At 39.4% G+C, this 24,631-nt stretch overlaps 1 protein-coding gene across 10 annotated transcripts in view; it reads right to left on the reverse strand.

Annotated features, from left to right (window-relative positions):
- Positions 1-376: 376 nt before the first annotated feature.
- The window catches only part of LOC125451881 (regulator of G-protein signaling 20-like), a 227,178-nt gene continuing 202,923 nt past the window's right edge, over positions 377-24,631 (reverse strand). For 9 of the 10 annotated variants that reach the window (XM_059646346.1, XM_048529596.2, XM_059646349.1 and 6 more), the window contains exons 4-5: positions 20,684-20,918; positions 377-1,263 (exon numbers count right to left, since the gene is read on the reverse strand). In XM_059646346.1, the coding sequence (XP_059502329.1) occupies positions 1,075-1,263; positions 20,684-20,918 (424 nt within the window). In that variant the 3' untranslated portion in view covers positions 377-1,074. Of the gene's footprint in view, positions 1,264-17,781; positions 17,870-20,683; positions 20,919-24,631 lie in introns of all 10 variants that reach the window. The other variant, XM_059646350.1, reaches the window with a different exon arrangement.

Genomic DNA, 24,631 nt, shown 5'->3' on the forward strand with positions numbered 1-24,631 from the left:
GAAATTCACAAGTAACTCATTGATTAAAGAATAAAAGCAATTGATTTGAAAACAAGGACATACAGCAGCAACACTATATCTAGTTAACTCTAACTATCTTACTGAAACTGGAAGGAAGGGTGGTGTGGATTATATGTGGATTATCTATGACTTTTATCAAAAGCACATTTAGATTAGCATTTTCCTTGTAGCAGAGCAAGGTGACCAATAACAATTCTTCTTCCAAATGAGAGCTAGGTTAAGTTGTAAAATCTCTGTACAATGTGCATGACATTATTTTTAAAGAGTAATTAAATTATGTACAAAAAACAAATTACTTATGACCATCATTTAAAATGATTGTGCTTTATTTTTTTAAAGAATTGAAATGCCCACATGTTGTCCATTTTCCATTTGCAAAATAAAACCATTCATAAAATCTTTAAAATTAAATTTTATAAACATTCACAAATTGTAGCTAAAAAAATTGCATTTTAAGCAAAATTTTGATATTAAAATAATAGCAGTCTTACAACTGAACATGTTTTATAGGCAGTATTTTTCCAAACCAATTGGTTTAGATACTTGAAGTTGATCCATTTTGTTTCCATCAGCACTATGTTTACATATATCAAGTATATATACTCCAAGACAAGTGGAAGTACCGCCCAAAATAATGCTGATTGTGATGATGGCATCATTATCACAGTATGGAATGGTAGAAGAATTTTAAACTGCATCATAGCATATGTAGCTCAGGTGAGGAGTCAGTAGAGGAATATCAAGGCACTTCCGCTATCAAAGTCTTGTCTTCGAGTACATCTTATTACTATATTATGTAAAAAATACAACTACAGGCTTTAAAATGACTGACATTTCATCAGTCATCCTTTGGAGAAATCTTGCTGCGTTGATCTGAAGCTGTGTTTTGGCCTGTGTTCAGAACTTTCTGCAGGTAGACATTAAAATCCTTAGTAAAGTATGCCTGAGTATTACTTTCTGGTGAAGATCATACAGTTCCAGTGTCGCTGTGAGCAGCTACAGTTCACAGATACCTCCTCTTTTTTTTATTTTTAGCAACATAGTCAAAAGGTCTTAAGGTTCTGATGATGTATCAGTTAAGGATTGAAGCAGGGTTTTGTAGACTGCAGAGTTCAGGAATCTTGGATAAGAGTCTCTGTGCATTAATGTGTAAATCTGAAGCTGTGCATCATCAAATGTGTGAGGGGTAGGATCAAGCATGTTTCTGTTGATGACCTCACGTACTCTGGAATCAAGACTAACCTATATTTGGAAAAATACAAATAAGGATCAACAATTCAGAATATAAAGTGGTATTCACATTAATCTGTGAAATATCACATTCCAAGATGTATTTCTTAATGCATTTCAGTAAAAACATTTTATTGAAACTTTTTTATAGTGGAGCAGATAAACATAAAGCAAAAGTAGTGTAATTCTGCATTTGAATCAATTATGCAGTACAAATTATTGGTATCCAGTTTCAGGCAGATTCACATGATCAATTTCGAATAGACTGCAGAAAACAAGCTGTTGCTTTAGGTTTCAAAATTTCAGTCAAAAAAATCTTCTTTAGACTATTTCCGCATAGCCCGGAAAACAGGAAGAAGCAGGCAGCTTAAGTGGCTGTCTCTTTAATGTTTAATATTGAAAAATATTTGTTCAATAAATTAAAATTATTAAACCTTAGGTACTTACTTCAAAAAATAAAAAAAACTGGCATGCACAATCTCAACAATTGGCATTTACTTAATAATGAAGTTTAAAAAAGAAATGCTCCAATTTGTTACCGAACCAGAAAGAAGGTTAAAAAGCAAAAGAACTGTGGATGCTGTAAATCAGGAACAAAAAGCCAGTTGCTGGAAAAGCTCAGCAGGTCTGGCAGCATCTGTGAAGGACAAAACAGAGTTAATGTTTTGGGTCCAGTGACTGCTCCTCAGACCCCAAATGTTCCTCTGTTCTGAGGAAGGCTCACTGGACCCAAAACGTTAGGCCTGTTTTCTCTTTCACAGATTCTGCCAGATCTGCTGAGCTTTTCCAGAAACTTTGTTTTTGTTCCAGAAAGAAGGTTAAATGAATGACAGAGATGACTAGAAGGCCGGGTAAAATGATTCATAGATCTCACAAAATTAAGATTGAAGTGTTTGAAAATTCTAGAACAGCAATTGTGGGTGACAGGTCAAAGGTTGGGGTGGGTGGGGAGGATGTCAAATCAGAACAGTGATGAGCTTCAGCGTGGATAGAGTATTGGAGTAAATTGCAGAAATTGGATAGAGTACATGTGGACATTTATAGATAGTACAGAATTGGATCCAATATAAATCACTCAGGAAAAAGAGCAGAATACAACACAATACACCTTTTAACAGCAATCAAAACTCAAGAAAAATAAGGATATCTAAATCTGATGAAGATCAATACTTGCCCTTTCTCCTTTTTAACATTATGTTTTTCAGTACTGTCTGGAGAATAATTCAATGAATTTACTCTAGGATTCTATTCTTTCCAATTCTGATAAAATTGTTCTTTCCTGATGTTCCCAGACCTAAGGTATTGAGACAAGTTCTGAAAATTGCTGGGATGTTGCGAGGAGTGGAGGATTTGAGGCACGGAAAAGGCTGAATACCCTGGGGCTTTATTCCCTGGAGCATCAGAGGCTGAGAGGTGACCATATAGAGGCTTCTAAAATCATGAGGGGCATGAATAGCGTGAAGAACTAAGGTCTTTTTCCTAGAGTGGTGGGGGGGGGGGGGGGAGTCCAAAACTAGACGGCATAGGCTTCAGATGAGAGTGGAAAGATTTACAAAGGACCTAAGAGGTAACCTTTTCATGATGAAGGTGGTGCATGAATGGAATGAGCTGCTAGAGGAATTGGTGTAGGTGGGTACAATTACAATATTTAAAAGTCATCTGGTTGGGTATGTGAATAGGAAGGGTTTAGAGAGACATGGGCCAATGCTGGCAAATGGAACTAGGTCAGACTGGGATTTCTGGTCAACGCAGATGAGGAGGACCAAAGGAGTCTGTTTCCATGCTGTATGACTCGATGACTCTTTTTTTTTGCTGTTTTGTGATACCATTTCAAACTCTTTGTGTATATATATATATTCAATTGCACTGAATTTTGGGATAATGAAAAAGGCGCATTATGTTTAATAAGGCATTCTTTTAGTTCAGCTCCTGATCTAGTAAAACTTCAATTGCACTTTTCTGATTATTATTTTGAAAATAAATCAGTCATCTACCGCTTGTATTAGCACTTTGCTTAACCTTCTAACGTTATTCACTTTAGTGCAGAAAAGTTGTGTCATCTTCAGCCATTAAAATGAATATGACTGATCTGATGATTTCATCCAAATCTAGATGTTAAATCTCTTTACGATATCTTAATACCTGACTGGAAAATGGCTTATTTTGTTTCAACATCATGATTATTCTGGGAGGTGGTTTAAAATTAAATGAAGGTAAAACTCAATTATCTAGAGCCCAATAATATGGCATAGCCAGAATTTTGCACCCAGCTCTGAAAATTACTTACAACTGTGCAAAAACTTTTTGTGGGATTTTTAAGCAATAATTTAGTAATTGAGAGTCTGAATGACAGCACCCTCTACAAGGGATCTCAGACCAGCGTGAAAAGAGTAAGCAATAGCAAAGGTGAAACATTTGTTTATGTTGTCCTAATTCAAGGTACATAATAATCTCTAAATGCATTCTTTGTGAAGTAGACTGTGTTGTGGGCCAATAATTCTGCAGCCCACAAAGGTTACTCATTGATAGAATTGAAAAATTCCTCATAGGCCACACTGGTTGGCAAAATTGGATTTGCCCTGAAAATTGGTGTATTGTGCATAGCGTTGCTTGAAGTGATGATAGAGGAGAAAAGATTTTCCTCCTGTCTATTAATCAAACAGACTGAAGAATCATTGCTGAGGTATGCTGAACCTAAAAGCAGGAAATGCAAGTTACAATAATTTATTCGAGGAAATAGTGGTTGGAAAATAATATAAAGAGATGAAAACAAAGGTGGGATTGACAGAGAACAGATGGAAGGAAAAGTACCTTTGATTTAAATATGTCCAACAAGAACTAAACTAGGAGGCACGTTGGTGCAGACTGCATTTCTTTTCCAAATAGGCCCATTCTTGTACTAAAAGAATCACATGCATTCTCTTGCACATTTTGTGTTTCCCAAGGTACCAAATATACTTATTACTGTTCTCATGCATTAATAGGTTGTTATTCTCGCCAGTCATTGCAGATGTATTGGGCACTTATTATTTTTAATCAATCATGTAATGTGGCATCACTGACTTGTCCAGAATTTATTGCCCATCCCTAGTTGCCCTTAATAAAGTACTAGTAAAGTACCTTCTTGAACCACTGCAGCGAATGTGGTCTAAGTACCTGACACAGTGAATTAGAATTAAAATTAGAATCCCTACAGTGTGGAAGCAGGCCCTTTGGCCCAACAAGTCCACACCCAACCTCAGAGCAGCCTATCTAAACCCATCCCCCTATAAATCACCTAATCTACACCTCCCTAGACACTATGGGCAATTTAGCATGGCCAATCCACCTAACCAGCACATCTTTGGACTGTGGGAGGAAACCGGAGCATCCGGAGAAAACCCACGGTTCCAGGATTTTGAGTAACTGCACGTTTGTGGATATGGTGCCAATCAAGCAGGCTGCTTTGTCTTGAATGATGTCAGACTTCTTGAGTATTGTTGGTAATGCATTTTCCAGGAAAGTGGAGAGTAATTCATCACACTTTCAACTTGTGCCTTGTGGCATCTTGGTGGACAGGCATTGGGGAGTTAGATGAGTTATTCATTGGCAGTTTCCTATACTCTGACCAGCTGTAAAGCAGCAGTACTTTCATGGCTAGTCTAGTTCAGTTTCTACAGGCTGAATCTTACATTTTCTGGTCAAGTCTAAATTGTGTTGAGATGTCCACCACAAGGCCCAGAGGTTTTTTATTTCATCTTACTAAACCTTAATTTTCCCTGTGTCTGCATGGGTTTGCTCCGGTTTCCTCCCACAGTCCAAAGATGTGCAGGTTAGGTGGATTAGACATGCTAAATTGCCTGTGGTGTTCAGGGATGTGTTAATTAGGTGGGTTATGGGGGGGGGGGGGGGGTGGTCTGGGTGGGAAGCTCTGAGTGTGGACTTGTTGGGCTGAAGGGCCTGTTTTCACACTGTAGGGATTCTATGACCTTGCATTTATCTGAATTAAACTCCATCTGTCATTTCCTGACCCTTTTGCCTAGCTAATCAAGGTCCCATTGTACTCTTAGACCACCCTTCCTCATTGTCCACTATACTACCGATTTTGGTGTCATCTGCAAACCTACTAACCATGCCTCCTTTACTCTCAACCAAATTGTTGATATAAATGATGAACAACAGTGGATCCAGCACCGATCCTTGTGGCATACTGCTCATCATTGGCTTCCAGACTGAGCAACAATCCTCTACCACCATCCTCTGTCTCCTACTATCAAGCCAATTTTGTAGCCAAATGGCTAGGTCTCCCTGGATCTCATGAAATCTAATCTTACTGACCAGTCTACCATGCTAAACTATGTCGAAGGTCTTACTAAAATCCATGTATCACTCTGTCTTCATCTATTTTCTTGGTCACCTCTTCAAAAACTCAGATTTGTGAGCCATGATGTTGAACACACAAAGCCATGGTGAATATCCCTAATTAGTCTTTGCCTTTCCAAAAGCTTGCCGATCCTGTCTCTCAGAATCCCCTCCAACAACTTTTCCACTACTGATGTTAGGTTCACTGGTCTGTAGTTCCCTGGTTTTTCCTTGTAGCATTTCTTAAATAATGGCACAACATTAGCCATCTCTCGTCTTCCAGCTGGTTGTCAATGATACAAATGTTAGGTGTCCTGCAATTTCTTCCCTAATGTCCCCCACAATATTCTGGGATATACTTGATCAGGTTCCATGAATTTATGCCCCCTAATGCATTTTAAGACATCCAGCACCTTCTCTTCTGTAAAGTGGACTCTTTTCAACATAATCGATATTTTTTTCCCCGTGTTCCCTAGCTTCTATGTCTTTCTCCATGGCAAATACCGACACGAAATATTCATTTAGGTTCTCACCCATCCCATGTGGTTCCACACTCATTGATCTTTAAGTGGCCCTATTCTCTCCCTAGTTACACTTTTGCCTTGAATATACTTGCAGAATCGCTTTGGATTCTCCTTTGTCCTATCTGCCAACATAATCTCTGTCCCCCTTGTGCCGTCCTGATTTCCCTCTTAACCGCATTCCTACACCACTCCTATACTCAAGGGATTCATCCCTTTGTCAGTGCATCGTGATAGGGATCATATGACAATGGCAAGCCAGAAAGGACACAAATACAGATTTTGCCTTTTTCCACCAACGCAGTAGAGTTTGGAACAAGGAGCAGGAGTAAACAATTTGGGCCCAACTGTCCTACTCCGTCATTTAATAAGATTATGGTTGACTTCATCTCAACCTCAACTCTGCTTTCCTGCCCACTTCACATAGCTCTTTAACCCATTACTAAATAAAAACCTGCTTATCTCCTTAAATTTATTCAATGTTCTGGCATCCACCACACACTGGGGATAACGAATTCCATTGGTTGCTTGTTGAGGGGCAGGACAATTGAAGTAGCAACTTCTAGATTTTTAACTTCAACTGTGCATACGGGGATGTCAGACATTGCTGTCTGATTTATTTCTTAATGATTGAGCCTTGATAGTCTCACTGTTATTGCAACAGCAAAATCTAAGCTGATACGTTATTTTGGTCTATTCCTGTCATTTATTTGACTTGTTCGATTAGCTGGTGCTTTCCAGTCACAGATGTAACGTAGAGTTGAACGGCTTGCTATGGATAGTGATATGAAAATAATCAAATCAACACAGCATAATCACAGAATTCCTACAGTGTGACAGGACATCCCACTTGTATTTCCCCATAGTTAATCCAACTAGCCTGCATGTCCCTGGACACCATGGAATTTACCATGGAAAATCCACATAATATGCATATCTTTGGTCTGTGGGATGAAACTAGCGCACCTGGAGGAATCCCAAGGAGACACAGAGAGAATGTGCAAACCCCACAACGTGAGTCGCCTGAGGCTGAAATTGAACTTAGGTCCCTGGCGTTGTGAGGCAGCATTGCTAACCACTGAGCCACCCTGTAACTCTTGTAACACTGATGCCTTGACACCCTAATGACATAGTTAGTGAAGCATACTGAATCTATTTCAAGTTTTACAGGTAGGTTCAGTTTCATCTGCATAACTGCTCCATGCATGTCTTCAGCTCATCTGTTTTAAAGACAAATCAGCTATTTGAAAAAGATGGTGGAAATTGTAAGTTATTTTTAACAACTTGATTTTCAAATTGAATACCTATCCTGAGATTACTCTGCTTATTCTAATGTTTTGAATATTGGCTTATATGTAGAATGATTAGTTGTATATTATCAAGAAAAAAAAACAAAAGATGAGCAGCATATGAAAAAGGAGCTGGAAACAAGGAAGATTGAAGGAAAGGAAAACACTCACATTCACACCCATGTGATATTATGTATGTGTAGAAGAACCTGTGAAGTGCTTTGAAGGAAACAAGAGATAATTAATTGACTGAAGTGATATTAATATATATTAAGTAGTAGTTATTGGGCAAGATTAAAGGAATTTAACTGACAAGATAATAGATGAATAGCTGAGAGAGTTTTGTGAGTTTTTCAGCACATTTGAAATGGAAACAGAGATGTTGTCAAAATGGGATAGTATTTAGAAATCTTATTCAAAGAAAAAAGAATAGGTTGATGTCATGGTGACAGACAGCCTCGCCAGCCTGTATTCCCATGAAGTCTCCATCCTGATTGCCAATCCACTATCTCCTAGGAACAACATCAACATGAGCATGTTAAGCCTCGATATTTGACATGATTAACATCATTGTTAAGCCCAGAGTGCCAAAGAGAAAAACAAAATATCATCCCTTAGCCTTTGTGATCTTCATTAGAAAAGTGTGGAAGATTAAAGACAAGGAGACCAGAGTGAAATTGGGAGATGGCATTCAAATGACAAATTGACAGGGAAGCTCTGGTCTGAACTTGCAGATTGGAATCACTCGGTAAATCAGATCCCTGATTTGCAATTAACTTTATCAAAACTACAGAGAAGACCATTTCATAAAAAAGCAGATGCCATATACTAGGTGACAAGTAAAATGCTATCTCACTTGGACGGAACTTTGAGGCCCAGGAAAATAGTGAGGGAAGAGAAGAATAAATAGTTTTGAATCTCTTACGTTACAACAAGAACAAGGTGGTGGGGTGGGGGGAAATATTTGAAGTAATAGTGAGCCAGGTCTCGCAGAAGTTTGGTCCTTTCATATAACAGAAAAGAGGGGAGTGACGTGTTTGATGCTAATATCGCATTGGAGGTGATGGAAATGGTGAGAGATAACCTGGCAACGTGAGGTGAAAAGTGAGAACCTTGAGAAGAGTCAAGTTGGAAAGAGAAGGATTGACAGCAGATGCATAGGAAATGTGACAAATTTGATTGAGTGCCTGTCTGTGACAGTAAAGATGGACCATCAGTTAATTAAAAAATATACAGGGAGTTCTGCTATAATGGGATTGTTGCGTTCCTGCGCAACATTGTGTTATAGAAAATTGTGTTATAGAAATAATGGGATCTATGGAAAAGCAGGGTTAGAGGTAGACCAGCAAAAAAAATCACTCAAAACCGCTCAAAAAAAATCACTCAAAAGTCTAACATAAAGGACAGCTCAGTTTGAATAAACAATTAATACGCATCTAATAATGAAATAAAACTAAATTTAACACCTTATCTTGAAAAAAATGTCAAGACGACTTGATAGGGGAGGAAGTTTTGAGGTTGCTCTATTGTTAGAGGACAACTGTTTCTCAATTTCCCTCAGGATAGAAGACAAAACAGAAGTGGAACGTTCTCGTGGTGTTGCATCCTGGACTTCATCTTAATCTCCAGCTTCCAATTCCCCATTAGCAGCAAGTTGTTGCAGAACAGCTGTAGAGAGGTCTTCAGTGTGGCTCATGCAGCTCTTCAACATCCTTACTCTCCACTTCTTCAAATCCAACTTGCTTTGCAAAATGAACACAATGTTCTTATATTCTTGGGAGCTCCTCTGACAGATCAGAGGCTTTAGAATCTTGAAAAAAATCTGGGAGAAGCTTCTGCCAAACTGCAAACAAGCAGTCCTTACTGACATCACCCCAGGCCTCCATGATAATGTCAACTGCATTCTTGATGTTAAAGTTCTTCCAAAATTGAATAATACTGTCCTTATATGCCTCAGTGGTTACAATCAGCCTCTGAAATGTGTGCCTTAAATAATAAGCTTTAAAAGTTGCTATTGCACACTGGTTCATGGGCGAAAGGGGAGAGGTTGCGGTTGGGGGTAGAAATCGCACTTTGATGTTTTCAGCAAGCTCACCAATGGTGGGAGGATGGCTTGGCACATTATCCAGGATGAGGCGAATCTTGAAATATACATTTATTTCCTGCACTACTTTCTAAAAATATTTTCCAAAACATCAGCCATAAGGTCACCGATGGAATCATGTTATAGACAACACAAGTTCTTGCTTAGAAGTAGCATTCCCCTATTCTTCAGTCACATTATAGCCAATTTGCATTGCTGAAACATATGTTATAGCAGAACCCCCAGTAATTCAGATCCTTTGGACAGTAAACTCATCAGAGCAGATCAGGATAATAGAAATTACTACAAAGGAAAAGGGTCCATGCAGTGATTGAAGCAGGAAGAATATAATCTAAGAACCTAATCCCAACAATTATTTTTAGTCTTCGCATGTGAGAAGTTCAAAGCTAATTATACGGAGAGGATGTCAAGGCAAGTGAAGAGTCACAAATGGAATACATAGAGGAGGTGATGGGGAGCAAGATTATATATAGTTAATGCATGAACAGGCCTGCAGAACCCCTCCTTCCTGGACCCTACCAAAGCTTCTTCCTCTTCAGGTTTGTGCACCACTGGATCTGAAACCCCCATTTTACCTGAGTGCTGCTGGACAGCTCCCAGCTCAGCCTTGAGTGCTGCTGAACCGTTACTCCATCACCATCACTATGACTATCACCACACCACACTATCACAATCATCACCGTAACCACCACAGATTTGGGATTGAGTGCCACAGGAGCCATCCAACACAGTCGCGAACCATTTTAACTCCCCCTCCCATTCCTCAGACGACAGGTCCATCATGGGCCTCCTGCAGTGCCAAAAAGATGCCACCCGAAGGTTGCAGGAACAGCAACTCATATTCCGCTTGGAAACCCGGCAGCCCAATGGTATCAATGTGGACTTCACAAGCTTCAAAATCTCCCCTTCCCCCACCGCATCCAAAAACCAGCCCATTTCGTCCCCTCCCCCCACAGCATCACAAAACCAGCCCAACCCATCCCCTCCCACCACTGCATCCCAAAACCAACTCAGCCTGTCTCTGCCTCCCTAACCTGTTCTTCCTCTCACGTATCCCTTCCTCCCACCTCAAGCTGTACCTCCATTTCTTACCCACTAACCTCACCCGGCCTCCTTGACCTGTCCGTCTTCCCTGGACTGACCTATCCCCTCCCTACCTCTCCACCTATATGCTCCTCTCCACCTATTCTCTCCATCTTTGGTCCGCCTCCCCCTCTCTCCCTATTTATTCCAGAACCCTCTCCCCATGCCCCTCTCTGAAGAAGGGTCTAGGCCCGAAACGTCAGCTTTTGTGCTCCAGATGCTGCTTGGCCTGTTGTGTTCATCCAGCTTCACACTTTGTTAGCCCAGTTACATCTATTCTGTTGAGCACTCTGTTCCAACATTCTCCAAAGTCCTATATCCAAATTACTCTGAAGTCATCCAATGGAACCACCGTCACTGTTGCAGTTATAGAGCAATACTTATTTATAATTGATTTCCCCAGAGCTATGGAGAAGACCATTTCATGAAAGGCAAACACCGTAAGATGCTATTTACTTGGAAGGGACTTTGGGGCCCAGGACAACTATGAGGAAAGAGAAGAATAAATAGCCTACATCTCTCACATTTCAACAAGAACATGGCAGGGAAGGAAGAATGGTTGGAGCAATTGTTGGGGTATAACAAAGGCTTTTGAGTAGAGCAAAACAGAGAGAAAATGGGATTAATTTTAAGGAAATGGTGGATATGGAAACAAAAGAGAAAATGTAGAACTGATATACTTATAACACAATACTATTATATTGAATTTCAGCACAGAATTGTCAAAAGTTTAGAACTATTTATTTGCAAATCCATTCAGGAAAATTCTCATTTATATTTCGAAATTGTTCACATGAGGAAGTAGGAATAAAGTTTCTTCCCTCTACAGGTAAAGTACTGAGAAATGTTACCCGCAATTTCCAGCTATATCACATGATCAGTTAACAGGTGGTGTGTGATTAGAAGAAACAGTTTTTACTTCACAGCTTAAAATATTTCTACATTGGATTTTAAAAATTGGCTCTTTTTAAAGATATTTGATTTTAACAGCTAAGTTCATATACCAGCGATTCAACTTTAAGTTCCTTTCCATTTTGTCACTGTATTAAGTACATAATGGATGCATCAATTATTTCTGTCATGTCAGTACTAGCTCCACAATGTATCTGAGAAACTAGTTACTGGAAACAGAATGTATAGCAACAGCCAAATAGTTCTACTTAGGTTAAAAAAAAGTAATTTTATTTTAATTTAAAGGTCAATAACAAATGATAGAGTGGGCAAACCTTTAGCCGTTAATTCACTCACTGAGAAGTCCAAAGGAAAGATTATTGGTCCTTTACTGGGGTGACTTTGCTGTTTGCACCAATATTATTTTTAGATTTTTTTTGTTATTATAAGAATGATCAACTAACATTTGAATTTTTTGTTTCTAAGTTCAGGTATTTGTGTTGTAGAAACTTCACTAAGGAATTTTTTAGATAGGCTTGGCTTCTGGAAAAGTCTCGCTTTAAATATGGTTAGGTGATTACTTTGTTAATTTACTGTAGAAAATTCCTTTTCAGTAGAAAGTTGTCTAAAGAATTAACTGGCTAGAGATTACAAAACACTCCTTTTTTCCTCCATCATGCCCACATTTAATGTTAACTCCCTTTATATCAATGAACTGTATTGTGGGCTCGAAACATGCTTGCAGGCATAAGTGATCAATATTTTCCAGAATATATGTAACAGCTCAAATATTTCCCTTAGAAATCAGACATATAAAATCTTGTTAGTCTTAAACCAGAACAAGTGAAAGGGATCAGTGTATTCAAATTGCAAAACCAAACACGGTGCTACAATAAATGACGCCTGTTATTTAACCATGATGCTTGATTGTATCTGTCTGCTGAACAAGGACTGAAACATGGCATTCAGGCTAGTTGACACCAAACATTTCAGTTAATTGGAAATTCACTACCAAAGTCAAAAGTAAAGGAAATAGGAGTAAACAATTCAGTCCACAGACCCTGCATCCACTATTTAAACAGATCATAATTCATATTTTTCTTTAAATTCAATTTCTAAATATTTCTTGAAATCTTTAACTTATTTAAATCTATCAAGCTCAGACTTGGACATACTCAACAACCTAATGCTTCCACAGCCCTCTGGGGCACAGAATTCCAAAGATTCAACACCTTCTGAATAAAGAAATTCTTCCTCACCTCAGGCCTACATTTGATCTGAGTCTGTCTCTTGGTTTCTAGGACCCTGCCAGGGGAAATATCCATCTTGCACTTACATCGATGATCTCGGTAAGAATTCTGTACATTTCAATTGCATCAACTTTCATTTTTCTTAACCCCAGAGAGTACCTCTACATAGTCTCCTCAACTATGCTCTTTGGACAATTCCAATATCCCAGGACCCAGTCTGATAAGTGGTTACACTTCCTCAGTGGCAAGTTTATCCTTTCCTTTGGCAGGGAGGCAAAAGCTGTACACAGTACTCCAGGATAACAAAGTGTGAAGCTGGATGAACACAGCAGGCCAAGCAGCATCTCAGTACACCAGGTGCAGTTTCACAAAGGCTCTACATAGTTGAAGCAAGACTTCTTTATCCATTTACTCAAATACACTTACAGCAAACACCAACATACTACTTGCTTTCTTGATTATTTGTTTTCAGTAATGTATGAACAAGGGCACATAAGTCCCTTTGAATATTAGTACATCATAATTGTTCACCATTTAAGAAATACTCTGCATTGCTGTTTTTCTGAACAATTTGGATAACTTCTTGTTTATCCACTTTTTACTCCATTTGCCATATTTTTGTCTACTCATGCAGCCTGTCTAAATCCCCTTGAAACCTCTTTGCAACCACCTCAGTTGGTCCCCAAATCCAAATTATTGATATTTTTCTGAATTGCTGATGCCCACACACTGATCCTTGCAGTATCCCACTAGTGACAGCTTGACAAGCTGAGAATGACCCATTTTAACTGATCTCTCTTTTCTGTCAAATAACCAATTCTCACTCCTTGTCACTATATTTTCCCTAATCTCATGTGAAGGTAACTGGGTACTTTTTCTCACTAACCTCCTGTGTGGGATCTTATTGAAAGTCTTCTGAAAATCCAAATACATCACATTCATTTTCCCCTTTCCTATTCTGCTCAACATCATCAAAGAATTCCAACAAGTTTTTCAAACATCATTTCTCTTTCGTATATACATGTTGATTCTGCTAAATCCTATGATTATTTTCTGAAGAAGGGTCTTGACCTGAAATGTCAACTTTCCTGCTTCTCTGATGATGCTTGGCCTGCTGTGTTCATCCAGCTCTATACCTTGTTATCTCTATTTCTCCTAAGTGTCTAGTTATTCCATTCTTCATAATAGATTCTAGCATTTTCAGGCTAACAGCTCTATATTCTGTTCCCTGGCTGCTTCTTTCTTACATTGAGGGGCTACATGTGCTAATTTACAATCTTTAGGAACTATCTGGATGACCATCTACTATCTCTACAGCCACAATTTTTAACATTGTGGGCGTTAAAAACTTCTATTCCCTTTAATTTCTTCAGTACTGTTTTTAAATACTAATATTAATTTCTTTTACTTGCTTATTCTCACTGCTTACTTTATTTACTATTATTTCTGGGAGATCTTTTTCTATTAGACACAATGCATTTATTTAATTTCTCTGTCTTTTCCTTATTTCCCATTATATATTCTCCCATTATTGCCTGCACTGTGCTTACATTTGTCTTTACTGTTAATTTTTCCTTTATAGTGTACCTCTACAAACATTTCCAGTCTATTCTTATGGTATGAGATGGGGACTTCCAAAAGTTGATTGGAGCAGACCGTTTGCAGGTAAAGCGATGACTTATTTAAGATTGTCAAAGAATACAGTGGGATATAGATCTGCTGCAGATATGGGTGGAGAAATGTTAGATGGGATTTAATCTGGTTAAGTGTGAGATGCTGCACTTTGAGAGATCAAATGTTAAGGAAAAGTGTACAGTTAATGGCAGGATGCTGAAAAGCACTGATTTACAGAGGGATGTTGGGGTTCAAGTCCGTAGCTCCTTGAAAGAGGCAGGGTAGTAAAGAAGCCACATGGCATGCGTGCCTTCACTGGTGACAGAATTGAGTACAAGAGTCAGAATGCCATGTTGCAGCTTTATAAAGACTTTGGTTAGGTCACACTTAGAATATAGCATTCAATTCTGGTTGCCACATTATGAAAGCATGTGGAGACTTTGGAGATGGTGCAAAAGAGGTTTAGCAGCCCCAAGATGACATTCCACATTAACCTGCCCCAAGATGACATTCCACATTAAGCTGCCCCAAGATGACATTCCACATTAAGCTCCACACCTCCTCCCTCACCCCTATCCCAGGCCCCAAGATGACATTCCACATTAAGCACACTTGTCCCCACACCTCCTCCCTCACCCCTATCCCAGGCCCCAAGATGACATTCCACATTAAGCACACTTGTCCCCACACCTCCTCCCTCACCCCTATCCCAGGCCCCAAGATGACATTCCACATTAAGCAGAGGTTCACCTGCACATCTGCCAATGTGGTATACTGCATCCACTGTACCCGGTGCGGCTTCCTCTACATTGGGGAAACCAAGCGGAGGCTTGGGGACTGCTTTGCAGAACACCTCCGCTCAGTTCGCAACAAACAACTGCACCTCCCAGTCGCAAACCATTTCCACTCCCCCTCCCATTCTCTAGATGACATGTCCATCATGGGCCTCCTGCACTGCCACAATGATGCCACCCGAAGGTTGCAGGAACAGCAACTCATATTCCGCCTGGGAACCCTGCAGCCATATGGTATCAATGTGGACTTCACCAGTTTCAAAATCTCCCCTTCCCCTACTGCATCCCTAAACCAGCCCAGTTCGTCCCCTCCCCCCACTGCACCACACAACCAGCCCAGCTCTTCCCCCCCACCCACTGCATCCCAAAACCAGTCCAACCTGTCTCTGCCTCCCTAACCAGTTCTTCCTCTCACCCATCCCTTCCTCCCACCCCAAGCCGCACCCCCATCTACCTACTAACCTCATCCCACCTCCTTGACCTGTCTGTCTTCCCTGGACTGACCTATCCCCTCCCTACCTCCCCACCTATACTCTCTCCACCTATCTTCTTTACTCTCCATCTTCGGTCCGCCTCCCCCTCTCTCCCTATTTATTCCAGTTCCCTCTCCCCATCCCCCTCTCTGATGAAGGGTCTAGGCCTGAAACGTCAGCTTTTGTGCTCCTGAGATGCTGCTTGGCCTGCTGTGTTCATCCAGCCTCACATTTTATTATCTTAGCAGTATACTGCCTGGATTAGAGGGTATGAACGATAAGCAGAGGCTAGAAAAACTTGATGTCTTCTCTGGAGCAGTGGAGGCTGAGGGAAGACTTGATAGAAGTCTACAAAATTATGAGATGCATTGATATGTTTGACAGTCAGAATCTTTTTCCCAGAGTTGAAATATCTAAAACAAGAGGCATGCGTTTAAGGTGAGGGGCAAGAGTTCAAAGGAGATGTGAGCAGTAAGTTTTTTACACAGACAGTAATAGGAAAATGGAACATATTGCCAGGGGTTGGCAGAGGCAGACATGATAGGGGCATTTAAGGAACTTTTAGGTAAGCATATGAATATGCAAGGAACGGAGGGATATGGACTGAGGACATGCATAAGGGATTAGTTAAATTTGGTGTAATGTTTGGCACAACATCGTGGGCCGAATGGCCCATTCCTGAGCTGTACAGTTTGAAGTTCTATGACTAACAAGTGGGAAGCTTTCAAAAATGTGATAACAAGAATTCAGTGGCATTGTGTTTCTGTTAGAGTGAAGGATAAGGCTATAACAGTAGGAAACAATGGATGAATAAAGATATTGAAGTTCTGGTCAAGAGCAAGAAAGATCACTTATTAGATATAGATGCTGGGATCAAATGAATCTCTTAAAGAGTATAAAGGACATAGGACTATTCTTAAGAGGGAAATCAGAAGGGTAAAAAGATGATCTGAGATAGCCTTGTCAAATAAACTTAAGGATAATCCAAAAATATTCTACAAGTACATTAAGAGCAAAAGAGCAACTAGGGAGAGAATTTGGCACCTTAAAGAACAATGAGGTGGTCTATGTGCTGAATCTCAGGTGACGAGAGCAGTACTAAATGAATATTTCATGTCAGTTTTTACTGTGAAGAAAGAAATGGAGGCTAGAGACCTCGTGGAAATAAATAATGATATTTTGAATACAATTCAGTTTATAGAAGAGCAAGTGCTGGAGGTGTTACAAAACATAAAAGTGGATAAATCTCTGGGATCTGATCAAGTGTATCTCAGGAAGTTGTGGGGAATTAGGGAAGAAATTGTTGGGCCCCTAGCAGAGATATTCGTATCACCTATAACCAAGTGTGAGGTGCCAGAGGACTGGAGGGTTGCTAACATTGTGTCTTTATATAAGAAAGACTGTAAGGAGAAGCCGAGGAACTATAGACCTATGAATCTGACAAAGGTGGTTGGTAAGTTGTTGGAGGTGATTCAGAAAAATAGGATTTACATGCGTTTGGAGAGGCAAGGTCACATTAAGAATAGTCAGAATGACTTTTTTCATGGAAAGCAGGTTTCATAAACTTGATTGAGTTTTTGACAAGGTAACCAAAAAGATTGATGAGGATAGAGGGGTTCACATTGTTTACATGGGCTTTGGTGAATCCTTTGACAAGGTTCTGCATGGAGACTAATTCATAAAATTAGATCACATGGGATTCAGGGGGAATTTGCCAATTGGATATAAAATTGGCTTGACGGTAGGAGACAGTGTAATGGAGGGTTGTTTTTCAGAATGGAGGCCTGTGACCAGCAGTGTTCCACAGAGATCAGTGCTGGTTCACTTTTGTTTGTCATTTACATAAATGATTTGAATGAGAATTTAGGAGACATGGTCAATAAGTTTGTGGATGACATCAAAACTGGTGGTATAGTGGGTACTGAAGAAGGCTATCTAAGATTACAAGCAGATCTTGATCAATTGGACTGAGGAGTGGCAGATGGAGTTTAATTTGGACAAATGCAAGGTTTTGGTAAACATTTTGGTGAACAATAAGGGCAGGACTTATACAAACAATGATAGAGCCCTGGATAATGTAGAACAGAGACCTTGTGGTTCAGATCCATAATTGTTTGAAACTTGCATTACATGTAGAAAGGATGGTTAAAAAAGCATTTAACATGCTTACCCTCATTGCTCAGGCTTTTGAGTGTAGGAGTTCAGATGCAATGTTGAAGTTGTATAAGATGTTGGTGAGGCCTCTTCAGACTGCCCTGCTATAGGAAGGATATTATTAAATTGGAGAGGGATCAGAAAAGATTTGCCAGGAATACAAGGTTTGAGTTCTAAAGTTAGATTGGATAGGGGAGTTCAAAACTATGGGCATATTTTTAATGTCAGAGGAGGAAGATTTTATAAGGTACAAGGCACAATTGTTTTACGCAGTTTTGTACATGGAATGAACTGCCAGAGGAAGCGGTGAGTGCAGGTACCATTAAATTATTTTAAAATAGGAAATGTTTAGAGGGATTCGGGCCAAATATAGGCAAGTGAGACTAGTTTGGTTTGGATCAGCATGGGTGAGTTAGACCAAAGCGTCTGTATCCTTGCTGTATGATTGTATGACCATATGACCCTATAACTGGCCCTTACACTGTGATCCTGCATCACAAACGTGGAGGAAATGGCACAAGAAGTCATACTTGGTCCTTGCTTTGTGAAAAGGAACCTGGAGGTGCTGGAGGACAGGGCAGCAGAGACAAGAGCCATCCTATTTCCTGCAGGAAGCCAAAGGAGGCCATGCCATCTTACATAAGTGGTGTGGATACAGATAGTGGCTTGGTTCAGTACGGTGTCCTCAGTTAAATGGAATGCATAGCAATTTAGAAAGACGGTTAATGACCTTCTGCATTGTGCAAGGATAAGTGCCATTATCATGTCTCTGTGACCACATAGTAAGAAATGCCACTCACATTAACACTGCCACTACACATTGTTTGGTAGCCTACAAACAACTCCTAGCTATGTTTGCTGCTCCTTACTGTTTTTTAGCTCCTCACAAAATATTCCTACAAGTTGACCTTCTGGACTAAGAACTTGTCTCAATTTATTGATGTCATACTTTGTTAACAGCACTGTCCTACTTTTTTTTCCATTTTCCCCTATCCTTCCTAAATGTCAAATACCCTTGAACATTCGACTCCCAACCTCGGCTACTCTACAGACACATCGGCAAGATGGCAATGAGGTCATACTTATTTACTTCTACTTGTGTCATCAATTAGACTACCTTGTTAAGGATGCTGTGTGAAATAGATTGCTTTAATGCTGTCTTTATATGTTTCACATCCTCTAGACAAGTCTACTGGCATACTGCCGGCTGCTTGTAACTCTGTCCATTCTCTTAATTGCACTGAAACTAATTTCTTAACAACTTCCCCTGCTTGAATGGCTTCCTGTGCCATGATGCCATGTTTAATTTCCTCATCCGACTTGCAACCTTTGCTTTCATCTACATAGGCTGCAAGAAACTAAAATCTAATTGCAAAACCTGAGGCTCCTCCACTTCAATATTCTTGATCCCCATTCCTGCTTTACTTGCAGTCACACCCTCCCTACACTGACTACTGACGAAATCAGATCACTTTCCTAAGTGTTTTGACTACCTCCTGGAACATTATCTGGATAATGTTGCCCTTCTACAATGGGTCAGTGTGTTTGCACCGCAGTTACTCTGAACTGAAGTTTTTCCAGATGTACATTGCTAGAAAAATTATAGCAGGTCCACTACTGGCAAATGCACATAAATGCTACCATCATCCAGAAGACAAAGCAAATTCAAAGGGTATCAGGAAAATCAAAGTAATTAATTGATGGGATGACTTCTGTGGCTGGGGCTCAAATGTGTAGACGTACCCATGGATACATCTTCAATCACACCTGGCTGTGTTGTTCATCCTGATTACTTTTATCTATCTTACCATCCTCAGGGTTAAATTCATCCGCTGGAAGAACAAACTCATCCAGAAATTAACTATGGTCTCTATGCTCCTTCAGGCAGGAGCCAAGAAATTAATGAATCTGAACTGCATCTTGCAAGTGCCATGTAAATTTTTCTCGGTATGAACTTTATTGCATTAACTGCTGCTATTCACCAAAGATGCTTGAGGGCAAGTGTCCAAAGCATTCTTATTATTTTCAATAAACATTCCACTAAACTGATTGAAATTCTTTAATTAAGATCAATTGAGAACCTCACTAGCCAATCTAATAAGTTTTACAACTTTAGGCAAAATTTACGACTGCAAAATGAAATCTTGTAATTCCTAAAATTACCCAAATTTTGAAAGACAAATGAGAAAAATACTAGCCAATCAATTACTTGCTTTCCTATGGCACTACAATTTGATTTTCATAGAACAGGGTCGGTCAACGCTGTATCCATGGATCAGATAGTAACGAGCCTATTGTAAATAAATTCATTGCATACCTGTAGTAGTGTCTGTTGAATTGTGTTTTCAATATATGAACATCCATATTAGTCTGCTCAACAGTTAAAAGGCAATTCTCTTTATGATCTATATTGCTGCAATGCTCCAAACTATGTATGATTTGTCTGTAGACTTATTCTGCCCTTTCCAGCTGTAATGGCCTCCCCATATAACCTCTACAGTACAGAAAGAGGCCATTTGACCTACCAAGTCTGTAGTGAACCTCTAAAGAGCTTCCCACCCAGGCCCACAATCATTATTTACTACAGCTAATCTACCTAACCTGCATTTCTTTGGACTGGAAACCAAAGCAGCTGGTAGAAACTCATGCACACACAGAAAGTACATGCAAACTCCACACAGGTATTAATCCAAAGTTTGGTTTAAGCCAGAGTCCCTGGCATTATGAAGCAACAGCGTTAACCACTGTGCCACTGTGCTGCCTACTCTTTCTGGAAGTAAAGGGCAAGTTTTGTTGCCTTATAAAGGCAATGCATAAGTTTTAATTGATGAAACTAGATATTTTAAAAGGGATTGGGTACTGTTATTGCTATATTTTGTTTAATAATCTCAAAAATATTTATTGTACTATAAACTCACCTCTTTAGGTGAAAGAATGGATATATAATCCTCATATATTAATCTTGCTTTCTCCTCAACAAGGTTTTTGTTGACTTCCTTCTTTAGATCCTCACAGGCTAGCCAGAACAGCATATTCTCCTCACTGTATTCTGTTCGTAAAAATTCTCGGAATGCATTTCTTCCTGCGGGGCTTTTCATTAACTTGTCGAAAGACTGACCCCAGGACTGTACTTCTTCAAGTGTCGGCTTTGAACTGCATCAGCAAAAATCACAAGTGAAGGAAGACATTGGTTACCTTAAGAATGTTTTAAAGAATCAAATGAAAGTCAATTAAAAAACACAAATTATAATGATACAGTTGGCAGCCATTTACATTTTCAAACTCTCCACCTTGTCACCCATCCTGCTGACTCTGTAGTGATTTTGGATGCATGCAGATGATAGAAAGGAAACAAATATAAATACGAAAAGCAAAAGCAAAAAACAAACACAGATACAGAAACAGGGCAACAGTATTCTACACTGTTACTTATTCTGATAGGAAACGTGAAGTTATAGAGGCATGCATGCATGAATTTTAAGCGATGAGGATGCTTGCATTAGCAGTAGTGAGGCCATTACTTGCCATCCACTGCATTTATTCCAGAACTTCCTGAGTCATGACCCCTTTTGGTTGTCAGCTTTGAGGCAACATTGGCTGGGGCTTTGATTCAGTGCTGTCAGCTGTTTTAAATTCTTATAGCCTTTATCAATAGCTGCTGTGACCTAGCTGGCCAATCCTCAAGGCATTACTATTGTCTTGTAAAATCCAGTGGAAACATGTTTGTTAACGTGTGGCTTTAACAACTTCCCACCTTCAACAGCAACACGTCCAGCGCCTATCCTTTCACCCACTCTCACCTCCTTCCCTAATCTCACCATCACAAGTTTCCACACCTCCCATGTTTTCTCAAGTCTAGGGTCATAGCAGTTTTCAGGAATGGAAAACATTTTGGGGAGTGCTAATTAATGTCAATACAAGTCCACACATGACACTTCTAATGTTTAAATTCCATATTCCAACTAGTCATCTCAACTTCATGAATTGCAATCCAACTGCCAACAGACTTGCAGAAATAAAGTGTTAAATATTTAAAGTATATCTGTCAAAAGCAAGTGTATAGTTGTTAAGCTGTCCTGCCCTTCAAAACTTTGAAAAAATATGGAGTGTTAAAATACTTTTGTTTGCTTTTTCACTTTGTTGAGATATGCCTGAGGGTTTCCATTACTGCATTACAGTTATATGACTGATTTCAGCACCATTAATTATCAAAAGAGTTGTCTAATATTTCATAGTTTAGTTGACAGCTCCAAATGATTATAGGCACTTTGAAGTGGGAGCAGAAATTAACTTTAATGGTTATTGTTATAAGCAACTGAGCACTCGATGAAATGTTTGTTCTTATAAGGTAGTATATACTTGAAGAAAGGTGAATGTAGTAAATGCAGAAATAAATGAGATTATTTTTATATAGTTCAGTCCACAAGAGATGCTGAGAACATTACATGATTGGCTTTTATTTTATCCCATCACCTCTGTCCTGTGTTCTGATCAGTATTGGGTAAGTTGGATGGTAGATGGTCCATGTAGGTACCAACGATATAGGTAGAAAGAAGTAAAAAGTTCTGCTGAGCAAATATGAGCAGCTGGGGATAAATTAAAAAGCAGAGCCAAAAAGGTATTAATCTCTGGATTACTACCTAAGCCACAAGCAAATTGGCAAGAAGTAAATGTGTGGCTCAGTGATTGGTATGGGAAGAGTGGGTTTGAATTCAAGGGATATTGGCAAGGATGGGAGCCATTCCAATGGGATAGGTTCCACTTGAATCATCCTGGGACCAGAGACCTGATAATCTGCATAACTAGGATTATGGATAAAGCTTTAAATTAAATAGTGGGGGAGTGGGTTCAGTTGCATAGTATATTACATAAAGAGTTAAAGTGGAGTAGGGTTCAACAGAATATATTAAAGTTTCTAGAACAAGTAGCAGGATAGAGAGAATGGAAAGGTTCAGGAATCTAGCTTCAGGCAGAGTAGATAAGGGGACAACTATGAAAAGTGGAGTAGTCAACGGAGAACTGACGGTGTTGCACACAATATACAAAACAAGATAAATCAGTTTGTAACACAGATTGAAATTGATGGTTTGATGTTGTAGATATCACAGAGATTTGGCTGCAAGGAGATCAGGGCTAGGAACTAAATATCCAAGGTTACATATCCTATCAAAATGATAGGCAGATGGGCATAGGGGATGGGGTTGCCTTGTTAAAAAGGAATAAAATTAAATCGACAGCAAGAAGTGATATAGAGTGAGAGGGTGTAAAATCTGTGTGGGTAGAGTTGAAGAACTGCAAAGGAGAAAAGTCCCTGTTGGGAGTTATATGTAGGCCTTATAACAGTAGTCAGGGAAGAAAATAAATCAGGAAATCAAAAAGACATGTAAGAAAGGCATCATTACAATAATCATGAGAGACTTCAACGTGTAGGTGGACTGAGGAAATCAGATTGGTAGTGGATGTCAAGAAAAGGAATTTGTCGAATATTGATCAGACTGTTCTGGAGCAACTTGTGATACAGCCAATCAAGGAACAAGCAATTCTAGATTTGATGATGTGTAATGAGGCAGACTTGATTAGGGAATTTAAGGTGAAGGAACACTTAGGGAGTAGTAACCATAAATTTCACAGAATTCACCTTGTAGTTGGAAGGGAGCACCTTTAATCAGAGTAAAGACATGGGGGAGAAGATGGCCAGAGTTGATTGGAAGGAGACCCTAGCAGGGAAGACAGTGGAACAGGAGTTTCTGGGGGTAATTCAGGTGGCACAGTAGAAATTCATCCCAAGGAAGAAGAAACATACTAAGGGAGATATACAGCAATTATGTCTGACAATGGAAGTCAGGGACAACACAAAGCAAAAGAAAAAGCATACCGTGTGATGAGCATTAATGAGGAGCCAGAGAACTGAGAAGCTGAAAAACCAGCAGAAGATAACAAATAAAGCAATAAAGGTTTTGGGTTGGATAGGTAGTGGGGAGAGAGACGAAACATAAGGGTAAGCTGGCTAGGAATGTAAAAGAAGATTGCAAGAGTTTTTAGACATCTCACTGTAAGGGAGAGGCAAGAGTGGACATTGGCGTGCTCAAAGAGGAGGCTGGAGAAGTAGTAGGCTACTGTGAGAGAGGAAAAAAAAATTGTTGACTGAAATTTTCATTTCTGTCCTTGTCAGTCTGCATTAAAGAGTTTGATTGGAAAATCCTAGTTGTTGAGCACAGAAGCAGAAAATTCTGGCCATCAGATCATAAGGATTACTATGATTGAATGTCTTGTTCCATTGGAAACAGCATAAAGTAAAAATTATTCTCAAAAAAGTGATTCAAAAATCAAATAATCTAGAAGGCTCATATCTCTGTAGCTGAAACACTATATTCAGTATTCTGTTCTAATACCCTGATGTATTTACGTAAAGTATAATCTGTCTTGGTTAGCACACTATACAATACATATTATTGCACCTCAGTGTATATAATAATAATAAATCAAATCAAATCAAATCAGCATCCAGTAAAATAACAGAATGGATTACAAATGTAAATTTAAGTACTTCCTGTGCGTGACAACCTGGTATATAGCAACCAGATGACTACAAAAGGCTTTTTCTTTTGATGGCTTGGTATTTAAAAAAAAAACTTGTTCCTGGTTATTATTGGCTAACCAAGCATTTATTATGCATCAGAAGGACGCACCTGTCACATTGGGGTTGCAACACATTGTGAGAAAACCAACAAAACAGAATTTGTCCACTTAATCCCTCTGTCAGAGCTGTATCTGTCCCTGACACTATTGGAAGGAATAACTATGACATTGTCTTTGTACAGATGAAGTCTTGTCCTCACACTGCGCGCACCTCAATCAATATTACC

This window comes from Stegostoma tigrinum, chromosome 5 (assembly GCF_030684315.1).
Source record: "Stegostoma tigrinum isolate sSteTig4 chromosome 5, sSteTig4.hap1, whole genome shotgun sequence".
NCBI lineage: Eukaryota > Metazoa > Chordata > Chondrichthyes > Orectolobiformes > Stegostomatidae > Stegostoma > Stegostoma tigrinum.